Source organism: Odontesthes bonariensis, chromosome 19, assembly GCF_027942865.1.
Source record: "Odontesthes bonariensis isolate fOdoBon6 chromosome 19, fOdoBon6.hap1, whole genome shotgun sequence".
NCBI classification, from domain to species: Eukaryota; Metazoa; Chordata; class Actinopteri; order Atheriniformes; family Atherinopsidae; genus Odontesthes; species Odontesthes bonariensis.
In genome coordinates this window covers 15,627,635-15,652,401 of record NC_134524.1, presented here as the reverse complement: position 1 = coordinate 15,652,401, position 24,767 = coordinate 15,627,635, and the positions used below count along the sequence as shown (strand labels likewise).

Genomic DNA, 24,767 nt, shown 5'->3' with positions numbered 1-24,767 from the left:
ACTGTTCTGTTGTATATGCCGCTACTCCTTTTAACAAATCCCCTTCTCACTACTCTTGTTCTCCCCTTTTTTTCTGCTGTCTTTTTTACCCCTGTGGTTTGTTGTCTTCTTGGTTACTCATTCCTTCACCTTGTCTGTTTTTAAAAAAGTCTTAAATTGAAAAGACTTGGCCTCAAATATCTGTGTAGCAGAGTTTAGTTTATTCCAATTTGTCAATTAGCTTGAATCACATTACTTTGAACATGGTCAAAGTAATTGTTTGGAAACCATATGTGAGTTATGTCGGTTGCAGTATTACAATAAAGTTGAGGATATCATTCACATTAGAACCTATAGGACAATAACAAATCAAATTTTCATTATACAGAAAAGAACTGTAAGAATAGTAAACTAAGACTACTGTGAACCTACTAACAATTTATTCTTTAATGCAAATGCCTTAAAGTTTACAGACCTGGTACATTTCCACATTGCTCAAATAAAGCTTTGGGTTGGAATTAAAATGCTTTATGACCGTTCCCAGAGATTACTCTAAATCAGATGAAACAAACATGACTTTTTTGGAATCTGAAACTTTACTTGGAAAAAGTGTAACAGGAATTAAGAGAAGATTTCTTTCACTGAAGAAATGTAAAACTCTTAACAAAAGCATCACTAAGGAAAAAATGATCAATGAACATAAGAGTGAGTTTTTTTGTCATATAATGTTTTTTAATTGATAACCCTAACCCTATACAGAATAATCCGCGCTGGTCTGGAAAATTCTCTATCTGCGCAGTCATTTGAGTTGTACCAGGAAGAAAAGTGTTATAAAAGCCTCAGCGTTCTTATTTTAGCCCCCACATGAAGAGTAATTGGGTTTCTGAAGTGCAGTTTTGTGCACCTGCTGTCCCTGACTCTTTATTTTAACAATCTTGAAAAGACAAAATGAAAAGACTTAGAAAAACGCAGGTAGCTGCATGTTTTTGAGTTCATGGTCAAAGCCGAGCTCAGCAGTTACTGAAAAAAACAACAAAAGCACCAGTTTGAAACGTTAGAAAAGAAATAGTTCTGTCTTGAATTAAAACTATATTTGCTGTATTTAAGATTGTCCTTGATACTCTCATTGCAGCACTGACATATTAAAACCTGCATTGAAGGAATCAGTGTGGACTGACCTGAAATTCACTCACTATTTTCACATTTTGTACTGTGAATTCTTCTACTAAGTGTAAACATTGTCCAACATACAGTATGTAGCCTGCGGAGAACAAGTTAGAATCAGCAGCTAAAACAACAGTTTTAGTCAACTTAGCAGCTCATTCTCTTTGCCTGAGGAGGTGTAGCGGCTCTCATCTTCTCACACTTTTCCTCTCATTTTTATTGTCCTTCGTTCTTTCCAACATTTGCTCTCACATGACCCACAAGTCTATTTATTCCCTTCATCTTCCCTCTCTTTCTTTAGCCTCCGTTCACACTGCCTGACTACAACAGACATGCACAGTTTTCTTTCCCTTCCTCTTTTCACCTCACTGTGTTCTTTTTTTTTTTTCTCAGTCCCAGCACCGCAGTTTTCGTACAATTACTCTCCATTAAAAATGGATTAGATTTCACCCTCACAGTCAGTCTGCAGAGGGAGAGCAGGAAAGAGGGAGGGAGAAGACAGTTAAAAAGGTGCTTCGGAGAAATCAGAAATGAAGGATACGAGAGCTAGATTGGGAAAGGGCAGGTAAGGAGGGGACAAGGAAGGTAGAGGGGTGTAGAAAGAAATGAAAAGTTTGTACTGTTGAGCTTTCAAACCAGCTCAAAGACAAGAAAACAGAGAATGTAGAGAAGTTCCCCCATTTGGTGTTATACTTTGACAAACATAGTGAGGAAAATGTGTGAACTTTGCTGTTGCACTTGCGTCAAGTCACACAGAAAGGGCTGCAATCCAAGAACAAAGTGGCCACACAGTACATCTTGGTGGCTCATTGGGTGTCAACAAAAGATGCAAACCAAATAAGCAAAGAGGTTTGTGCCACGGTAGGTGAGAAGGTTATAGAGAAGTCACAGAGAAAATTTATGCAGAGCACGTTGTAAAGGTTAATCAGGTATGGATAAAAAAACAAGAGGTGACGTTTTGATATAAAAACAACCCCAGTCTCTTAAACTGGATTTAACCCCTAAGTGTCAGGAAACATAACTGATGAATAAATGTAGCCTGCAAAGCTCTCAAAAGAGCATGTTTCATGTCAGCTCAAGCAAAGGACCGTTCTGTTCTTGTAACTCTGCGCCAAAGGGAGCAGATGGTCAAAGTGTGCCCACAAGAGATGAGGGGGTCTGGGACTGAAAGAGCTCCAGTCAGCCTCCCTTACACATGGGGTTAAGAAGGGTTAAATTTAATCCACTCCTGTTGTGTTTGGGCGTGTGTAAATGTGTGTGGGTGTGTGTGTGTGTATGTGTGTGTATATGTGTGTGGATATGAATCTGGGATCATCCTCTTTCCAATTGCACAGTTAGTCTAGACAGCTTCCCAGTCACTGGTGAGCTGTATTGCCTTCCTCTGATGGAGGCAGATAATCTGTTGAATACGTTATGAGTATATCCAGGAAAGTCTGAGAACGTACAATAAAAGCTCATCCTTAAAGTTCCTCTATATAACATTTAATCAATAAATGTACTGATGTTGTGCTTTTAGTACCTAAAGCTACTATCATGCTTGCTGTATTGGTCATTGCACATGTAAATAGTGAAATCAACACAGTACCATAATGGTTTAAACCAGCCCTTCAGATATGCTGGACTCAGCAGATTATAAGTTATAAAGGAAGAGCAATATGTATACACACATTAAACTAAATAGTGTCAACAGCTTAAGTGGTTTTTGATGATTTTGAAACATTTACAGCAGTTATATCTTCTTGAGTTTTGATTGGTCATACAGGTACCTGTAGAGACAGATCATCTCACAAACTCTTCCCCTCAGCTTTTCCTGTTTTTCTAACATGAGCAAGTGGCAAGTTACAAAACTGGGAGGTACACGACAAGCTGAAACGACCAGTTGCACCTCAGGTCATCAAAGAGCAAACTAACTGGAAACTGCATCTGGGGCCTTATAATTGTTAGTTAGTAATGAATGTATTTTAACATTATGTAGTTGTCAATTTTTTTTGCGTTTCTGTCAGCTGTTGTATTTTCTTCTACACACTAAGGGTATATTCATGGTAGCACATGTATATATGTCTTCATCAGTCTCACCCAATGCAGAGCTAAGGATTTCAGGTATTCAACTAATACAGATGGGCTTGTGGTAAGTCCTATAAAATGGATGATTGTTGATTGGTTGAAAGCTAGCTTAAAACAGTAGGGCAACAATCACAGACAATTTCATTGCAAAGAGGACGAAGGGGCAAAAAATATTGCAGATCTTAGTTCACTTTATCCTCTGTCTTATTAGTTCTTTAACGAAGTAAAGCTAAAGGACCAACAACAGCACAAACACAAGCAGGAGTAGACTTCACCCAAAATTTTCTTCCATTTTTTTGTGTCTGCCGCCAAGTGGCCGCACATTGTTAAAACACGTGAAAATGAGTTTCCAGTACACAAATACACAGCATATGTCTTACCACAAAAGAAACCTTTGGAGGTGATACTGAAGGAGGTAACTCGGTTTGTATTCTACAACAACTTGATGTTACTAAATCTTACAAACTGTTTGTTGTTCCTTTGCATCACAATTTACTCAGACTGTTATGATATAAGGTTGTCACTACCCAATTACCATGGCCAAAAGCATTCGTAAAGATGATCTTTTTGAGATATCAAAAGAAAACTTGAAAAGTTATATTGCTATCAGACACCTTTGTTTTATTAAGTATTTGTCTCCTTTTAAAATCTGGAACAGTCTTCCAGAAGATGTGAGACAGGCCTCAACTCTGACAATGTTTAAATCCAGGCTGAAAACAGTTCTATTTAGCTGTGCATATGACACCTGAAAGTATTTTATCTGCACTCTTCACTTTTTAATTACTTAATGATTATTTTAATGGGTTTTAAATTTCTTTCTTTTTTAATTTCTTTCTTTTATTTATTTTTTTTATTCCTTTTTAATGGTTTTATTGCCTTCTTGTGATTTTATGTAGCTGTAAAGCACTTTGAATTGCCCTGTGTATGAATTGTGCTCTATAAATAAAATTGCCTTGCCTTGCCTTGCCTTTTAAAAAAAAAATTGAATAAGACTCAAATAAGGCAGTAGGAAACAGTATAAAAATGTCTAACAAGCCCAGTCTCTATTCTAAAATGTTTTGATCTTATGAGCTGAGATCAAGTCATGACATTGTCATTATGTGTCTCATAAACACTATATTTTTAAACACTAAAATGTCATTCTTCTGATATCACCGTTATTGTCAGTATTGTGTTATAGCACAACTGACTGATGATGACTGGTGGTTTTGTTGGTCCACATTTAGGTATTGTAGGGACTTGCATTGCTGCTGTGTGATGCCTCTGTGATGCTCAGTCTCAGCTCTGAGTGGGTTGGTCCTTTTGTTGTTGCTCCCTTGCAGCCTCTTTAGAGAAGAGGCCATTTATTGCGTTGGCCTCTGTGACTCTGGTGTGTCTGTTTAGAGTTGCCAGAGCTGTGACTCTTCCTCTGGCAGTCTCAAGGGCCTTAGTTATTGACATTTTGTTGTACTTCTTATCCATTCTATTTCTCTAGTGTCTTTCTTCACCTGCATAAGTCGACTATCCCCTCCAGGCTCCCTTGATCCTGGCTTTCAGTCTTCTTATTCATGAAAAATACTCTCTGCTCTCCCATTCCCAAGTTTTTCCAAGATTTCTGCTGGAGTGGCTTACTGGTTGCTGGTTTCCATCATAGTGTTGATGGGGTTAGTGAGTAAAGCTGTATTAAGACCTCTGAATATCTCTAAATTAGGTGTTTAGTCTTGCCATGTCAGGTCACAATATTCATAAGCGATCTGAGCAAAAATCTTCTGGAAATATATGCTCAACATAAAACTTTGAACAGAGGATTGATTTTTTGTTATCCATTTCTCCAATATAGACATTTGGTATTCTTCAGTCCAATTCTCACAGACATTTCACTTATAAAGGAATGAAATATATGAATGTTTCACTGCTATCTTTAACTGTTTAGTCATCAATCATCTGTTTTTTCCGAAAAAGAACAAAAGAGCTCCATCTGGCTGCTGTCAAATCCTATAACTCTCGGTTTTGCTGTGTGCTGTTTTCTTTTGCATGATGCTTGTGCAAAAGAAAACTGAGCTGGAAACTTTCACAAGCCCCCCCTCCCTCAGTCGTTGGTATCTATTCAGAACTCGTAGCATGAGTTCAGTTATCCGTGGGTATCAGCTACTATCCTCACATCTGTGTGAAAAGTGGAGTTTTTGAATGTTTTAAATGTGACTGCCGGTAGCGGGCTCTTTCATTGGGACAAACAGGTCTGAGGAATGAATGTGACAGATGTTTGGACTGAGATTCAGCACAGCACAGGGAGGTGTGTTTTTGTGCATGGATGCTAGTCTCTCTCTGTGTGGATGTGTACAAATGTGTTTGGAGAGTAATAGTCTCTCTGTCTTTCCCTCATTACCCTTGAGAGAAGATGTAGCGTGTACAATATGTGTCCTCCAGCTCCTTTTATAACACTCGCACTTTATCAAACGATTCCCTTCCTTTTTTTTGTCCTATAACGTCCATCTCTAACAGTTCTCTTTTGCCCTCTGTCTTCTTTCCTACCTCTCAATCATTCAGACGCCCCGGTGGCAGAGTTACACGACCTCTTCTGTAAGAAGCTGCAGCAGTGCTGTGTGCTGTTTGATTTCCTGGACTGCGTGGCTGACCTGAAAGGGAAGGAGATTAAACGTGCAGCCCTCAATGAGCTGGTGGAGAGCGTTGCCACTAGCAGAGGAGTCCTCATAGAGCCTCTCTACCCAGAGGCTATAAAGATGGTAAGAGGGGAGGAGGAGCAGGGAGGTCAAGGGTTAAGGATGATAGAGCAGTGGAATGGATTCCAGCCTTAAGAAAGTTCCAAAAATACATCCAATGGCTCTGATTTTTGCTTGTTTCTTATCCTATACTATATACTTTAACTGTATTAGAAATAGTTAAAATCACAACAAAAACATTCTGAGATCACAGCCTCTGATGTAATATCAAAAGTATATATTTTCTCTTAATTTTAAGGGACCAAAAGCAAAAAAAATTGATCTAAGTACAAAAAACCCCTGCCAGAAATTCTTACCATTCAGAAGCCAAAGAGGAGGTGGATAAAGACAAACAATGGCCATGATAAATGAGCGAATGGGTCAAAAGCTGGATGGAGAACAAACATAGAAACCTGAAATACATGCAGCACAACAATAAGTCCAACCCATGGCAAAAACAGATGAGGAAAAAGAACAGTGGATACCCAGCAGATGAGCTTTGGCAGTCTCAGGATATAAACAAAGGAGATGTGAAGAGAAAAGAAGATATGGATGTATTGATAAGAGGAGGAATATAGAGGAGAATAGAAGGTAAAGGGCGTGAAGAAGCAGTAGGCTGCATGCTTAGTGATAAAGAGAGGGACAAAAAGGAGAGATAAAGTGGAAGTGGAGCAGAGTGTGGACAGCAGAGATCCCAGAGGACATAGAGAGGAGCAAAGAGGAGGGATATTAAGAGATGGAAAGGAAAGCCTGCAGCGGATATAGCTTAGGTTATAGAGTTACCATATAAAGAGGTGTGAAACTGCTGATAGGACAGAAGATGGAATTGGGGGAAAGTGGACGAATGGTTTAATGTGTGGCTACAAGATTAAAAAAGCTTAGATTTGATAATAGAAAAAGCTAATATGTGCTAAAGTTAGAGCTATGAGTAGCACCACAGTATTTGATCTGGTACACAGATGACTGACTATAAATAGTCAAACCTGAAGAATCTGTTTCCCAAATGTAGAAATAGGTCCCTAACATAAGAACAGGACCGAAAGACTGCAGTTATGCCAATGTTTTATACCACTGATGCCATCGTGGTAACATGTAGATGTTAAGGAGGTATAACATCAGTGTCAGATATTTTACATATAATAACGAAAGCTAAAGGGTTACAGAGGTGACAGTAGGAGGCTTGGAAAAATGTGGCAATAGAAAGATGATGGGTCAGCTGATGTTCAGGGTGTGGAAGTAAAATGGAAAGATTCAGTGCATATTAACTGCACAGATTTGAATTTTTAGAGAACCTTTATTTTAAACTACTACAGAAAAACAAAATCGCTGAATGATTTGGGCCCTTTTTAAATTCAAGAACGATTTACACAGTGCCCCAGAATGAGCAATTAAAGTGGCCAGTGGAGATGCATTTGCTGAATAAATCATGACTTAGCAAGCAGTCGTTGCATCACTTATCAGTAGTTCTTAGAACCCAGTCTATGAGCAGCATCAGATACGGCCATCAGCAGCTGAAGCTGCTTAGAAACAACAATGCAACAGCCACTTCTTTTGACAGGGAATTTGAAACAATGCATGCCACAACTATTTTGTCTTATTGATTGTTTTTCAGCCAATTAGGGACTATTTATACCTTTCCATTTGAAAGACATTTTAGTCACCTTGCATCCATCTCCAGAGCTAAACTGTGCAGTGACACATGTCTTCCTTAAATTAATGGTGAAACAGATGATTAGTGAAATCACTGTGAATTATTTGATCTTCATCATGTTGAATTGTTGGCTTCAAGAAATACAAAAATGGCACAAATATCATAAATGTTTGTTTTAAATCTACTGTTTAAGTCTATGACCATACACTAATTGTACCGCAAACAATTTTTGATGGTTCCCTGATACTCATTTACATGTCGACTACTGGACATATATGTATTTTTTAGGGCAAAGTCATTCATTTAACATTCATTAGGGCATACAGTACTGTGCAAAAGTCTTGATTTACCCCTCATTTCTTTATAATTTGCTTCCAATTACCAGAGTTTCTTCTGATCTCTTATAGTGGTATTGAACAATAGTTCTCCAGGCTTTGGACACTTGCTGCTGTTTCACTCATTTTCAGCCTAGTACTTGTACCTGACCATTTTCAGAGTTCATTAACTCTGTCCTGGGAATCCTTTAAGCATAAAAAGGCACCTATTTTAGGGGATGAACCAGTGTTGTGTCTACACAGAACAAACAACTTAGAAAATAACTAATTTTAAATATTATCTTTAGGCACTTTCAGAGTGTCACAAAGACATGAATTTTGTTTGTATTCCTTTTGATGTATCTATAAAAAAAGCCAAAATAACACAGTTTGACAGACATAAAATAGCATTTTTTTTCACCTGCAAGATGATTTCCAAAGAGCTATTAGCTAAAACATGGCATATCTCAGCATGGTGTGCAGTGTGTCCTTGTGGAGAGCAAAAGAATAAGTGGCAGACCTAGAAAATGATCTACAGCAGATGAACTGTAACAGTGAAAGGGATTTCCTTACAAAGATTCAGTAAAGACCTGAAACAGGACATGAGAGATGCATCTCACCCTTCAGTTGATCCATCTACTGTTCGCTAAAGCCTCATTATAAAAGCTGTCTAGCAGCCACGGAGCAAAGAATGAGGTATGCAAAATGACTGGACTGGACTGAAAATCAAAAGAAGAGCTTTGAAATGTCCTTCAAGCCTGGAAAACTATCAAACCAAATATTGACTTTCATGCTTATCAAAATTGTACAAACTCAGTTTTTGCCTTATATACTGTATTTACACTCATGTTTGCACATGCTTTGCTGACCGTATTCCTGATTTCTTGGCAGTATATAAAGAAATTAATCAAGACACACTGCTGTAATTAGATACTGCCTCACTTTTATCATTAAAGATTTAATTAGAAAAAATATAATTGACTTTGGGCTGTGCACCAGTTAAAATGTATGGAATCCTTTCACCGGTACCTTTGAAAGCTATTTTGTCAAAATTATATTTTCCTCATTCTCTGAGCTAGAACTTTCTAGTTTTATTCTTAATTTATTGTTTTTGAACATTTCTAAGGAGCAGTATTTTTATATCTCACTCATGGATTAACCCAAACAAAGGGAAATGAAATGTTTCTTTTTTCTTTCTTTCTGGCTGGTCTTATTTATGTGATGAATAGAAATTCCAAAATAATCTTTGAGTAATTGTTTGAATATGACAGGTCTTCATGTCTTTTGTATTTGAATATTTATACTAATAAGTCAGTATGTTAATTGTTAATCCCTCATTTATTTAAACATATATTTTCAGTGGTCTTGCAATAAAAAGAATTTAGTTATTAGCTGGTAATACTGACAAGCTGAAGATTTATTCACAGTTTTAAAAACACAATGCAATATTTATGATGATGTTCTTTCCAGAATACACAACAGATAAGGTTTAATTTAGCCATTTATAAATCACTAATCTCTTTTTCTGCTTGTCCACCCGCATCTTCATTTATCTCATTCCTGTGCACCCCTCCGCCCATCTTTATTTCCACCTTCTATTTTCTTTCTTTCTGTTTACGTTTTTCCAGATCTCGGTAAATATCTTCCGCACGCTTCCTCCCAGCGAGAATCCAGAGTTTGACCCGGAGGAAGATGAGCCAACACTGGAAGCTTCCTGGCCTCATCTGCAGGTACAAACAGACAATAATACATATACAGACACGTGCAGTGTTTTGTTTGTGTTATTATTCGTACAACTTAGATCCTTTCACGTAACCCAGCTGAGGCAAATGTAGAAACAAGACAGTTCATCATTTTTCATAGGAAACGTCTGGTGTTATAAAGTCTTTTTTCCTACCTTGATGATATAAAGAATGAACAGTCTGTAAACATGGCTGTGCAGTGAGCAGGTTGCACACAAATGAGTCATGGAACGGTTTAGAGCTGTCATCATGATGCCTAAAGCAGCTTTAAAGCAGTTGTTTTCTCTCCTATTCTTGTGCCAGCCTTCAGTTTTTATATGAGCAGCCTTTGTATTAAACTAAGCTCCTTCCCCTGGGTTTTCATCAAACTTCCTGTAATTAATGAATATAGATAATTCCCAAAAGTGTCAAACCATTCTTTAATAACACAAACACACATTTTTTGATTGTTTGTGCTATTCTCAGCTGGTGTACGAGTTCTTTCTGCGTTTCCTGGAGAGCCCGGACTTCCAGCCCTCCATGGCCAAACGCTACATCGACCAAAAGTTTGTCCTGCAGGTATTCCCCCTTCTTTTCCAGTCCAAAGCTGTGAAATCCTACTAAGACCCTGATGCGTGGAAGATTTTACAGAAATAAGGCTCTTCTCTAGCCTGGCTGACGCGTCCACAATCTCGATGATATGGTGGTCTGGGAACTAGGTGTGCATTTTCTCGTATTTGAGGCGTGGTTTACGAATGCCTAGAGCCGTTTATTGGGCGCTACGAATGTCTATCAAATGACGTCAAGTAGTTCCCATGCTGCTTTGCGCGCGATTCATAGCCAATTGTATCACTTATACCAGATGACGACAGAAATTCGACGAGGAAGAAGAAAAAAATGGAAAATAAAAGTAAACTTGCGCTCTAAGCTACTTAAATTGACAACAAAGTAGGCCTATATGCTATATTCTACATGAATTTTTATGTTGTAGAGTTGTGAATTTATTTTAATAATGGAGAAATTGAGCAGCCTTGCTTTGTTGTCTACAGTAGTAGCTCAACCCTCATCTTACTTTGAAGCTCCCAGCTCCCAGAAGTGACGTCGACGTAGCTTTAGCAGCAGAAAAGCTATCAGGCTTGTGTTGATGATAATAATAAACTTCTGGACTATGTACAAACTTCCAAATGCATCGTTTTGTGACTACAGACCATATTTGTACTACTGTAGAAGTTTGGTTTCATGACATGTGATTTTAGTGTGGTAATTTTGGAGATACTGCCAGGGTCCGTTAGCGCTTGTACTAAGCTATTCGGGATAACTCAGTAACTCAGCTGATGTTCAGCCAATATCGGAAAAACTTCGGGTGGGCTACTTGGCTGGATGTCACGGTTCAAATGACCCTAGGGTGAATCTACTCCGAAACACTTTCTAAGGCTGCATTGAACGGTAACGTTGTGTCCGCTGTCATGTTGAATTAACACTCTACAAGCTTCGGTGTAGCGCATAGACGTCGTCATCGTCTTGCTGCCGCCGCCCCCCCCCCCCCCCCCCGTTCTGTGATTGGTTCCCAAACTCTGGCAAAAATAAGGGCGGTGGTTTCCAGGCTGACTTTGCAGTGAGAATGAAATCGAGCGCAAAGCAGCATGGGAATTCCCAGGCTAGCTCTTCTCTGAAATGTTGCACGATTTTGTTGCTACGATATATTCTTCAAATACAGCCAAACTGCAAGAGTACAAATGTCTTAAAGACTTCTCAGTTATTATTGTATTTTAAGTATTAATATGAAGCTAACAGTTCATTTGTTAATTTTGCTTTCTGTGATTCAGATCTTACAATATATTAGTGTAGAGAGAGGAGGTGAGTAATAAGAGAGAGGAAGTCAGACTATAAATGCTGTCCTGACAGGTGCACAACTACATATTTGTGTGTTTGTAGCTGCTGGAGCTGTTTGACAGCGAGGACCCCAGGGAGAGGGAGTACCTGAAGACCATCCTGCACCGTGTCTATGGAAAACTACTGGGCCTTCGAGCCTATATCCGCAAACAGATCAACAACATCTTCCTCAGGTACAGGCTTCAATAAACCAAACCAATGCACAGGATTTACAAGAGCTATTTATAGCGTTCAGACATCAATAAATCGAACATTATCTAACAAACCAAAGCCATCAGCAGGATGAGAAACAGCCTCTATGGTCCCTGTATCCTGTTTTCTCTAGATTTGTGCTTCACTGACATAACCTATCATTATGTTACTCTTCAAAATGATAGAAATCTATCTTTTTAGAGTGGTTCTTAAGTAAGGGCTATTTGGTTCGACTTCATTTCAGATTCAAAGGGAGCTGAACCGCTACAAAATGATGATGTAAAAAAACTGCATACTAATGATTTGGTGGGAAATTGTCACAGGACCTCATAAACAAAATAAAATTCGATCTATACAAGAATTAAAGCTCGCAAATCCATGCCTCATCAAGTCCAGAAAGTACAAACTATTTCAATTTGCTGATATATATCCATCCTGCATCACGGCTATGTGATATATAGTGGATAATAAAATGCCCGCTTACCCATCTTTTCTGTGTTGTACTATGAAATGTAAAAAACGTCACAATTAGCCCCATAATGTGCAGTATATCCATTCTTTATCTATGCTGAGAGCCAAGTCATTGTATGGAGACACAAGAGTCACAAATGTTTAGCGAAGGAACTCTTTCTAATAGAAATTCAGTGACTTTTTATTTCCCTTTCACCAAGCGTGGCTGGAGTGGTATCTTTGGATTTTTGTTGTGTTTGCAGGATAACTCCAGAAAGTGATAGCAGAGGTGAATTTCAGACATGGTACACTAAAATACCGATCTGTTCTGTGTGGAACTTATTATTGCCATTTACTTTTATGCAAACTTGGGAAATTTTACAAGAACATAACAGGAAGATTCTCCACTGACTCCATACTTACTCCATAAGTGTTTCTTATAATGTAAAACCTGAAGTCCTTTTCATTGTGTGTTTGTTCTTTCTGACATTTAGGTTCATTTACGAAACTGAGCACTTTAACGGAGTGGCGGAGCTGCTGGAAATCCTTGGCAGGTTTGTATTCACAGACACACTTTTTTGGACCATCTGTCGAAAATTCGGTTCTGTCTCATCGAGGTCTGAAGCAAGTATTAGGAACCAAAACTTATGGAACAGACAGATAGATACAAGAACACACATGCAGGCATGGCTCAGTGTTCCTATCACTGAGACGGCCGATAACATTGTGAATTAAACGACTATGGTTACAAAGCACAACCACAATTGCAACTGTTCAATACATAAAACATTTTTATTCATCATCTGTCTTATCAGGTTAACACAACTGGCTTAAGAAACGAGTGTCAGGGAGGCAAGGATATGAGAAAAGGGAAAGGAGAGAGAAACAAGGAGAGGGGTTAAAGCGAGAACAAAGTAAGAGTCATAAGTTTGTTGTTATTTCTTCTTTGTCTCCGAGGTAAAATATGAGCAACACAGAGATGAAGCGGGAGCAAAGAGGGAACTGATAAACAAACATTTAATTGTGTATCCTCACACACAAATCAATTGGAGGGAAAGCTGAGATGACAGTGATTAAGAGAAAGGAAAAGGAAAGTGAAGGAAGAATACAAACACGGAGATGTTATCACATTTGTTTTCCTCAGTCGTGCTGAATACAAAATGCAAAAACATTTAGGGGAACGTGCTTGCTGTGGGATGAAAGTATCAGCCTCATTTCCCTCCTAAGTGTGGGGCTAATGGTTAGCTTAACTCACCATAAACATTCAAGAAAAGGGGAACAAGCAGCTCAGTTCTGACTGTAGTGGAAAAACAAACACCTCTGAAGCTGTGTTGGTCTGCTCACCACACGATGCTTACCTGGAATCCACTCATACTGCATATTTATAGAGATTACACAAATTCTTCTTTCTCAGAAGAATTTGACCTTGACTTTACTTTCATGAAAGCATTTGCTTGTATCTTTCTTTATTTAGTACTATGAAGGCAGAACAACATAATGTAAACTGTATTATATCTACAGTTCATATTTGACATTCCACCTTTCTATGGTATATACATTCAGAGGCTAAAGACTCATGAAAATCCATCCATCCATCCATCCATCATCTTCCGCTGGTCCGGGGATCGGGTCGCGGGGGCAGCAGCTTGAGCAAAGAGACCCAGACGTCCCTGTCTCCGGCCACTTCCTCCAGCTCTTCTGGGGGGACCCCGAGGCGTTCCCAGGCCAGCCGAGAGACATAGTCTCTCCAACGTGTCCTGGGTCTTCCCCGGGGCCTCCTCCCAGTGGGACGGGCCCGGAACACCTCACCGGGGAGGCGTCCAGGAGGCATTCTCACTAGATGCCTGAGCCACCTCATCTGACTCCTCTCGATGCGGAGGAGCAGCGGTTCTACTCCGAGCCCCTCCCGGATGACCGAGCTTCTCACACTATCTCTAAGGGAGAGCCCAGACACCCTGCGGAGGAAACTCATTTCGGCCGCTTGTATTCGCGATCTCGTTCTTTCGGTCACTACCCACAGCTCGTGACCATAGGTGAGGATAGGAACATAGATTGACCGGTAAATCGAGAGCTTCGCCTTCTGGCTCAGCTCCTTCTTCACCACGACGGGCCGGTGCAGAGCCCGCATCACTGCAGACGCCGCACCGATCCGTCTGTCAATCTCCTGCTCCATTCGTCCCTCACTCGTGAACAAGACCCCGAGATACTTGAACTCCTCCACTTGGGGAAGGATCTCATTCCCGACCCGGAGAGGGCATTCCACCCTTTTCCGGCCGAGGACCATGGTCTCGGATTTGGAGGTGCTGATTCTCATCCCAGCCGCTTCACACTCGGCTGCGAACCGCTCCAGTGAGAGCTGAAGGTCACGGCCTGAGGACGCCAACAGAACCAAATCGTCCGCAAAAAGCAGAGACCCGATTCTGAGGTCGCCAAACCGGACCCCCTCAACGCCCTGGCTGCGCCTAGAAATTCTGTCCATAAAAATTATGAACAGAATCGGTGACAAAGGGCAGCCCTGACGGAGTCCAACCCTCACAGGAAACATGTCCGACTTACTGCCGGCAATGCGGACCAAACTCTGACACCGGTCATACAGGGACCGAACAGCCTGTATCAAAGAGTCCGGCACTCCATACTCCCGGAGCATCCCCCACAAGAGTCCCCGAGGGACACGGTCGAACGCCTTCTCCAAGTCCACAAAACACATGTAGACCGGTTGGGCGAACTCCCATGCACCCTCCAGGATCCTGCGGAGGGTATAGAGCTGGTCCACTGTTCCACGGCCAGGACGAAAACCACACTGCACCTCCTGAATCCGAGATTCGACTATCCGTCGGATCCTCCTCTCCAGTACCCCCGAATAGACCTTACCAGGGAGGCTGAGGAGTGTGATCCCCCTATAGTTGGAACACACCCTCCGGTCCCCCTTTTTAAAGAGGGGGACCACCACCCCAATCTGCCAGTCCAGAGGCACTGCCCCCGATGTCCACGCGATGCTGCAGAGGCGTGTCAACCAAGACAGCCCCACAACATCCAGAGCCTTGTGGAACTCAGGACGGACCTCATCCACCCCTGGGGCCTTGCCACCGAGGAGTTTTTTGACCACCTCGGCGACCTCAGCCCCAGAGATGGGAGGTCCCACGTCCGAGCTCCCCAACTCTGCTTCCTCATCGGAAGGCGTGTCGGTAGGATTGAGGAGGCCCTCGAAGTATTCCCCCCACCGACTCACGACGTCCCTAGTAGAAGTCAGCAGAGCCCCGCCCTCACCATACACGGTGTTGACGGTGCACCGCTTCCCCCCCCTGAGCCGCCGGATGGCGGACCAGAATCTCCTCGAGGCCGTCCGGAAGTCGTTCTCCATGGCCTCCCCGAACTCCTCCCAAGCCCGGGTTTTTGCCTCAGCAACCGCCGAGGCTGCGTTCCGCTTGGCCTGTCGGTACCCATCAGCTGCTTCCAGAGTCCCACTGGCCAAAAAGGCCCGATAGGACTCCTTCTTCAGCTTGACGGCTTCCCTCACCACTGGTGTCCACCAGCGGGTTCGGGGATTGCCGCCACGACAGGCACCGACCACCTTACGGCCACAGCTCCGGTCGGCCGCCTCAACAATGGAGGCACGGAACATGGCCCATTCGGGCTCAATGTCCCCCACCTCCCTCGGGACATGGTTGAAGCTCTGCCGGAGGTGGGAGTTGAAACTTCTCCTTACAGGGGATTCCGCCAGCCGTTCCCAACAGACCCTCACAATACGTTTGGGCCTGCCAGGTCTGACCGGCTTCCTCCCCCACCAGCGGAGCCAACTCACCACCAGGTGGTGATCAGTTGACAGCTCCGCCCCTCTCTTCACCCGAGTGTCCAGGACATACGGCCGCAAGTCCGATGATACAACCACAAAGTCGATCATCGAGCTGCGGCCTAGGGTGTCCTGGTGCCAAGTGCACATATGGACACCCTTACGCCTGAACATGGTGTTCGTTATGGACAGTCCGTGACGAGCACAGAAGTCCAACAACAAAACACCACTCTGATTCAGATCGGGGGGGCCGTTCCTCCCAATCACGCCCCTCCAGGTCTCACTGTCATTGCCCACGTGAGCATTGAAGTCTCCCAGCAGGACGAGGGAGTCTCCCGGAGGAGCACTCTCCAGTGCCTCCTCCAGGGACTCCAAAAAGGGTGGGTACTCTGAACTGCCGTTCGGTGCATAAGCACAAACAACAGTCAGGACCCGTCCCCCCACCCTAAGGCGGAGGGAGGCTACCCTCTCGTCTACCGGGGTGAACCCCAATGTACAGGCGCACAGCCGGGGGGCAATAAGTATGCCCACACCTGCTCTACGCCTCTCACCGCGGGCAACTCCAGAGTGGAAGAGAGTCCACCCCCTCTCGAGGAGGCTGGTTCCGGAGCCCAAGCCATGTGTCGAGGCGAGTCCGACTATATCTAGCCGGAACCGCTCAGCCTCGCGCACCAGCTCAGGCTCCTTCCCCAGCAGAGAGGTGACGTTCCACGTCCCAAGAGCCAGCTTCAGTAGCCGAGGATCAGACCGCCAAGGTCCCCGCCTTCGGCTGCCGCCCAGCTCACACTGCACCCGACCCCCATGGCCCCTCCCACGGGTGGTGAGCCCGTAGGAAGGGGGACCCGTGCCGTTTCTTCGGGCTGTGCCCAACCGAGCCCCACGGGCACAGACCCGGCCACCAGGCGCTCGCCGGCGGGCCCCACCCCTGGGCCTGGCTCCAGGGGGGGGCCCCGGTGACCCGCGTCCGGGCGAAGGAACACGGTATCCAAAAATATTACTCATCATAGGGGTTTTGTGAGCTGTTCTTTATCTGGTCCCTCATCTAGGATCTGTTTGCCATGGGTGACCCTACCAGGGGCTTAAAGCCCCAGACAACATAGCTCCCAGACTCATTGGGGCACGCAAACCCCCCCACCACGGTAAGGTGACAGCTCACGGGGAGGCCCATGACTCATGAAAAGATGGCTGCATATTAATAGACCTAAATAGACACATTTTTTTGTGTTTCCAGTATTACTTCATTCAGTTCAGTTCAGTTTTTTTTTATATATAGCGCCAAATCACAACAAACTTCATCTCAAGGCACTTTAAAGATAGATTTCCATTCAAGCCAATTCACGTTGTAGTAAATAGAAATGAAAAGATTCCTGAATCCTCAAAACATGTTTTCCATTTTTTAAAAATACTTTCAGTTGTTAAACACAAGGTGTGAACATTTGAAGTATCCAGTATCTCCAGTATCCCCACTTCACATAAACCCATTCCCGGCTTACGTCTGCTTAGAAAGCGCTTTATCAAAAAAAAAACACACTGTTGTTAGCAGTTATCTAGGTTCTGTTGGCCAGAAGGACTCAGAGTTGTGTACCTTTTTCAAACCTTTCGTATTTTGAAACAAAAGATGAAAAGAGGTAACTTTGAATTGAGCTATTACAAATGGCTAACATGAGACACAGAGTGTGTTAGTGAGGTTCCCGACACTATGTGCCACCAAACAGCTTGAACATATAAATATTGTGTTAGTCCAACCACGAGTGTTCTTTTAAAATGCATGTAAACATGTATGATGATCTCCTACAGAGTAAGGTGGAAGCGGCAAAATGTTTTGTATGTTTTCCCACACGGTCAACAACGTTGTGGTGTTGGACATAGTTCAGTTAGTAACTCCCATCGAGCTGTAACCGTAACTTCATCTGTGCATGTAGCCGTGCTGATTGACTCTGCAAGCCTGTGGATCTCCACTAGAGAGATGCGGTACTGCTCTTCTGAAGCATATTTGATGTTTTGATGACTGTTTCAGTCATTAGTGCAAATTCTGCCATATGTGTTTGATTGGATTGAGATCTGGTGACAGTGAAGACTGTAAAATATATTTCACATCATTTTCAGACTCACCAAACTTCTCAGTGAACTGTGTCACCTGGGAGAGACGGCTCCTTTTAAGGAAAACAAAGTTTCATCACAGGAACAAAATGATCACTCATTGTTATGTTGCATTCATTTGCTTTTGGTCAAGGGATTTTTCCTGAGATTTGTTACTGGCTGTCATTTAACTTCAGTGCTGACTGAGTACTATTTTTACTTGGTCTTGTTAAGCTAAGATAAGGCTCATGTAAGACTTTGGACGCTCTTAAAGAGCTTTATCTTGACTAGCTAAGTTGGCCACTAGCAAAGACACAAGTTTTTTTTGTTGTTGTTTTTTTTACATTCTCATACTTGTGTTAGAATACATAAAGTGAGAAATAAGAAGCCAAAAACATATTTGCTTTGGAATCAGTAAGCAATAATTGATCTCAGGGCCATTTTGTCATTTTAGTAACAAGAAATGTTTGTATGAATGCTGGTAAAGTTCTTAAGGCTTAACAAAATTATAACAGTTTTTTTTCCCCCCATCAGCTGAAATGACTCATTCAGTTTAATTCAGTCTATTTATATTACACCAGTTCACAACACATGTAATTTCAAGGCTCTTTAAACAGAGACTAAATAGAGAAATAGATTCATGAAGAGTGAAATTTTAATTTTCGCCCACAACAACCATTTCACCTGTTAATGACCAATAAGTGAAGTCAAACATGGACGATGGCTTCTGAGGTTTGAAAGGTTACTGTGGAGGAAGAGGAGGGAGGAAGAGGAGGGAGAGTCCAAGGTGACAGAAGGATAAATGGAGAGATACGTGGAGAAGGGGATGAGTGAGTCAGAGGTGGAGGAAGCAAGAAGAGCGGGAAAGGAGAGAGAGGTTTGTATTCATGTTGCTGGTAACAGAGGTATTTATAGCTCCTCCCACACATGGAGAGGGGGAGGAAGAGTGGGGTGATAGAGGATGTAGAACAACAGAGAGAGAGAGAGAGAGAGAGACAGAGAGGTATTCAGAAAAAGGTTGACAGAGAGGCAGAAAACAGATTAGAGGAACAGCGGGAGGGAGATGTTTCTGAAGGAATGATCTATCAAGCAGACGTTGGAAATGAAGGCAGACTGAGACAAACTGACAAACAGCTCAGAGGCTGATAAGCAAGTGTCACACTTCCCAAGTTTAGTTCCCCCCTTTGGCTGCTCATACTTTACTCTCTGTAGAGGCTGAGGCTGTGTCAGTCAGTCCAGCCGAGAACAGAGTAGGCGCACACAAAACAACATTTTCATGTAAATAAATATTAAAATTGCTCTTTTCAGTTTAGTTTATATACCAGATTCACCAAAGAGAATGTATTATTAGCCACATATGTTAACGTGATATAAATCATCACCATGCGCCATTTTGCCTTTACTCTTTTCATCCTACTGAGCCGCCCTCATTCATTACTTTCCCCTTTCTATCTCCTTCAGTTCCCCCCCAGCTTGTGATTCTCTCAGTTTTCCTTTATGTCTCTCCTTGGGTCAGTATCCTTCCATCTATCCCTGCACGTCTTTTTTAGCTTCTTTCCTGCTGGACCGCCTTCCAGTCCAACCATTTCACTCTATGTCTTAAACACACTTTCACTGATCGGCGGTCAGTGTGTGAAGAACATGCGTCCATCTCGCCAACAGAGCTCACATGTGAGTCACAACTGGGCAAACGCAGGCTCACGCGTGCGCACACGAAAGCACTGATCGGGAGGGTGAGGCAAAAATGATGAAGAAGAAAAATAGAGGATGTGAAATTGACATTGGTTTGTTTAGATATCATAGTTTATTCCCAATGGATCTGAGTCCACCTTTTGTGTGCACAGAGCCTGACTTCTAACTTCAGGGTAGAGTTTCTTGGCTCACACCGCCTCTAAAATCATCTCAATCTATTTCTACTCCTTACAATCAAATCTTCTGTCCAACCAAATCTGTCCACTGCCAGTTAAAAAAAAACCTTTTTAAAAAACGAGTTTGAAGAATATAACATTTTCATTCTCAATGTAGTCACTCATGAAAAGCACTGGTTAGGACTTCGTGAAATAAACACACCACTGAATGTCTTCCAGTATACAGTAAGTAATATGATTTGTTTATATTGATAATTGGCCAAAAGGGGGATTTGATTTTGCAGCGGATCAGATTTTGGTGCATTGTCGGCTTGTTAATTAGCAGATCTAAACACAACAAAAGCTAATTAGGCAACAACAACAGTAGGCAGAGGTAAGGGGAGACACATCTTTAAAAAATGACGCTCCGATCTCATGCAGCACACCATGACGTACCTTCACATTCTCCAAAGAGCTGTTAGAGATTGCAGAATGGTGGTATATAGAGCCTCTGGAGCCTTAGAACACAATGGATTATCCACAGTTTTGCTAATTGTCTGATCTGGATCTTATTTGAAATACCAATTGGTGAATTGATGGAAAACTCAACATCAGGTGTTTAAATAACAAATTCAGCGCATTCAGTTAAAATGCTTCCAGATCTCAAATCTCAAATTTGAGGCTTTGCTTCATTTCTCGATTGTGAATCATTGGTAATTGAAAATGCAATTTAGAAATGTTTTATTTCACCAGGCAAGTCATTGATAAAGCCTGCCAAACGTGGTTGAGGGCTTCAGAGAGATGTCTAAAGTTAAATGACTGAAGCAAACATTCAGAAACATTTCAAAAACCCACTGCTTGCATAGTTAGTGGTAGCAAACAATACAAAACATACAACAATATTAATATGCATAGAGCACTTTGAATTATCAATAAGCTGAAAACTTGTGTTTGGGTGAAAATCCCTATAATAATGTTTCTTGAAAGCTGACCGAGAGCTAAATGGACAGTTTTGTTGTTTTCTGTCTGTCTTTAACTGTAGCAGCTTGAAATGATGACCAATCAAACACAGTATTTTGGGAAGACATTTCATTGACCATAATTTCCTCTGTTCCAGCATCATAAATGGCTTTGCCCTGCCTCTGAAAGCCGAACACAAGCAGTTCCTGGTTCGGGTCCTCATCCCGCTGCACACAGCAAAGTCCCTCTCCATCTTCCATGCACAGGTCAGTGATAAACCTTTGCATACCAATATTATTTGCCTTTGTTTATGTGTCAGGCTGCTTTAAAAAGGATAACACAGTCAATAGTTTAATTTTTCTTTGGATAACCTTTGTCATGGAAAAGTGTTTTTGACCCCCATATAGGATCTAAGCCTTATGTTCCTTACGTGTGTATTCATATTAGTTTTGAAGGCCAACACCGTTTTTTCTAGCCTTATCAAGGTGAGAATTAGGTTTTTCAAGCAAAAGCACCCAACGATCGTTCTTTTTCCAGGATGCAAAAGACACTGAAAATACATTTATGTCTTATCAAAGTGAAACAAAAACCCAGAGAATGCCCTTTGTAGTTCATCTGCAGACTTCTTCACTGGACCATCTGGCCGGTGTTTTATTCTAGCAGTAATCTAACCATCTGTGACACCAAAATCTCTGGTAAAAAAAAAGCCTGATGGGCGTCTGAATTTTTATGCAGCAATCAGCAGCATCAAGAAATATTTGACTCAAATCTATCAAGGGATGGGGATAAAAGCCAGGAAGAAGAAAGACAGCTTTTAAGTTGATAGCTTGAATGTCTCGACAGTACTTTGGTAATGTTGGTGGTAATGATGGTATTTCTGCAATGTGTCGGACATGCCACTAGAGGGCAGAGTTGAGTCACAGATCGTGCTGCAGAGAGCTCTCACCTCTGAGTTACACTCAGTGTGAGAGTGCCTTTGGTTTCCTTGGTGTGTGTATTTATATATGAGCATGTGTGTTGGGGTTATCATAATATTTGATGACACAGATGACAGGCACTCTATTGTGTGTATATGTCTGTGTGTGTGTGTGTGTATTTTACTTGTGCCACACATTATTTGTTTATGCAGGGTACAGTTTGTTCTTAACAAACTGGTAGTGTGTTTATATGTGTGTGCGTGTGTGTTTGTGTATTCTGGGTCTCAGCATCTCTTTGCCCTACATTTCTCCCCATCGCTCTCCCCGTGGTTCACACACATGAATTATTCACACAATCAAACTAACAATTCCGTTTGACGGGGTAGCAGGAGAGACAGGGGTGACCTAGTTCTGGGCGTAACTGTCAAAACATGGCATTGTAAAATTTCTGTCAACACTGTGAAATACATTTCAATAATTATAATTCATATAATAAGAATCAAGCTAATGAACTTATAAAGTCTAATTAAAAAGATGAAAGTAACTTTTTGAGGAGAAACACAAATTAATATAATTTTGGTAAGTGTTTACCTACTAGAGCTGTGGTTGTGTTTTCCTGCTAAATAAAGTACCCATGACATGTATTGTTAGCACTGTATTTTCATTGTTAACCTGTTATGACCCAATGTGACAGTCATGTATGAGTACTTTTACTTTTTAAGCCATTTTCAAATCCGACGATTTGATACTTTTTTAAAAGAATAAAAGGGAAAGTCACTAAGTTGTAATAAAACCAAAAGCTTTAACCTCACAAGTGGTTATTATTTCTAGTTTCTAGTTTCTTCATAGGCTGAGAAATAAAACACTTTTGTGGACATCTTTAGGGTTTCCAGAAAACGCTCAGTTTTTTTTTTTCAGGAGCATTTTTAAAATTGAAGTCTTAGGTGGTAATGGGATAGAGAAGCCATACAGCTGCAGGGACAGCATTTTAACTGTTGCTATTTACACTGGGCCAATAGACTCACTTTTTAACAGCATTTTAGATATTAAAGCCTGGATGTTGCACGTGTTCTTTCAGCTAATCATCCAGACAAAAACTGAGATTGTGAGTAATAAACTGACCTCCAAATCAAATATACTCGGGCTGAATCCAGGACAACAGGTTTTAAATATAGGAGTGATCTTTGACTCACATTTTGATTTCAAGGCAATTTTTTTTAATCACTTACAATTAATTAGACACATCTGATAAAAATCCTGCTACACGAGTGAATTCGTTACACTGGTTTCCTGTTAATTTGAATTTTTCTTTATTAGTTTGAGCCTGGAAGGCCACTGAGATCCTCCAACTCTTTTAGCTGTTCCACAAACAGAACAAAGTTGTTTTTTGTTTTTATGCTTTAAAATGCCGAAACAACATTCCAAAAGACTCGAGAGGAGCTGAATCTTTATTCGGGTTTGGATTACATGCAGTGTCTTATAAATTTCTTAGAATCTTTTGTTATTTTAATTTTCTAACTTATTCTGTCTTTGTCTCTTTTTATCAACGTTTGTTCTACTGTATTTTATATTCTAATTGTTGTCATGCTGTAATTTCAAACACGATGCTTTCTAACCCATTATATTTGTCTCTGGATGATATGGTATGTAATCTTCTTACTGTTTACTCTACCCATTTTTAATCTTTACGTTTTATGAAATGATGCACATTCGTCCTTAAATTCCTTTTGTCAGTCATTTGTAAAACCCCTTGTTTGAAAGGTGCTACATAGATGCATTTGGACTGATTAAATTGCACATTACAGCAGTTTCTTTGCCTCATGATGATGGAGTAACTTAACAGAAAGCCTCTGATGACATTTACACCAACACAACACAGAACGTTCAAGAGCTGCAAATGAATGAGCAAGTGTTGAAATAACATTAGTTGATACGTTTAGCGGTTGTCACTTACTAGGTTTGGCTGTGTTAAACTAGAGAGCCAAACTTATTTGATTCCTCTCATGACTGATTTCAACTTACTGTATAATAACTAACTGTATTATTTGACCTCTCACCTTGATGAATAGATATTGGTAAATTCCTCACCTTAACAGCTTAAAAAAAGTCTAGTGTTCATAATCCTTAGCCAAACCATGGCCTCCTGCACCCACAAATCCCAACTTGACAACAGAATCCCACGTTAGCCCGAGCGATTTCTCTAATGCCTCTCTAAGGCTTTTAATAGTTTGACCTCTCCTTACCTTTATTCTAATCTCTCTCTCTTTCCTGCTTTTCTTTATATTGAAGCTTAACATCTCAGCTTTCAACTGTACCTTTTTTTGCCTCCGCTCCCTCCTTCACTGTACTTCTGAGACAATGCTGTGCTTCAGTGGAGGGACAGCGAAGTTAAGGGCGAGGCAAAAGGAGAACACAACCGTGAAAGGAAAGAATGAAAAGGGATAGATGGACAGAAAATCTGTAGCATAGATGAAACCTCTTTACGACGTGAAGGCCTGTCTGAGAGGGAGACAGTGGAGCGAAAGGTCAAAAATGAGGCAGAGGAAGAAATAACAAAGGAAAAACTGATTGCTGGACAAAAAGATTCATTACAATGATTATAAACTAGTGTACTTTAAATAGAATAACCTTTGATGTAACTGAGACATGAGAGAAAAGACAGAGACAAGAGGTCTAAACTCTATCTCACATTGCCCTTAAGGGACTTGTGTCCGTGACATCACTCCTTCCGAAGTAAACACACACACACACAGTCTCCGTCGCCACGGTGCCCACTCGCCACGGCAACCGGCATGGGTGGAGAGGGCAACCGCAAAACACACTCATACAGACGTACTCACATACTCTGAATAATAGGAAATGATTGCTGCTAATATGAGAGGAGACAAGAGCTGATGTGGCTGCACACACACACACACACACACACACACACACACACACACACACACACACACACACCGTTGGAAAACTTGTCTTTCCGATCTTTAGTGGTGTGTAATCCTGAGGGATAACTGCTAAGAGCTCCCTTGTCTCTTTGACAGCTTGAG

General features: G+C 41.5%; 1 protein-coding gene across 1 annotated transcript in view; it reads left to right on the top strand.

The window, feature by feature from the left end:
- Positions 1–24,767, top strand: part of ppp2r5b (protein phosphatase 2, regulatory subunit B', beta) — a 53,150-nt gene that overhangs the window by 19,931 nt on the left and 8,452 nt on the right. The window contains exons 2-7 of the mRNA XM_075450652.1: positions 5,734–5,930; positions 9,500–9,601; positions 10,079–10,171; positions 11,528–11,658; positions 12,622–12,681; positions 20,961–21,069. Of these exons, the coding sequence (XP_075306767.1) occupies positions 5,734–5,930; positions 9,500–9,601; positions 10,079–10,171; positions 11,528–11,658; positions 12,622–12,681; positions 20,961–21,069 (692 nt within the window). The remainder of the gene's footprint in view (positions 1–5,733; positions 5,931–9,499; positions 9,602–10,078; positions 10,172–11,527; positions 11,659–12,621; positions 12,682–20,960; positions 21,070–24,767) is intronic.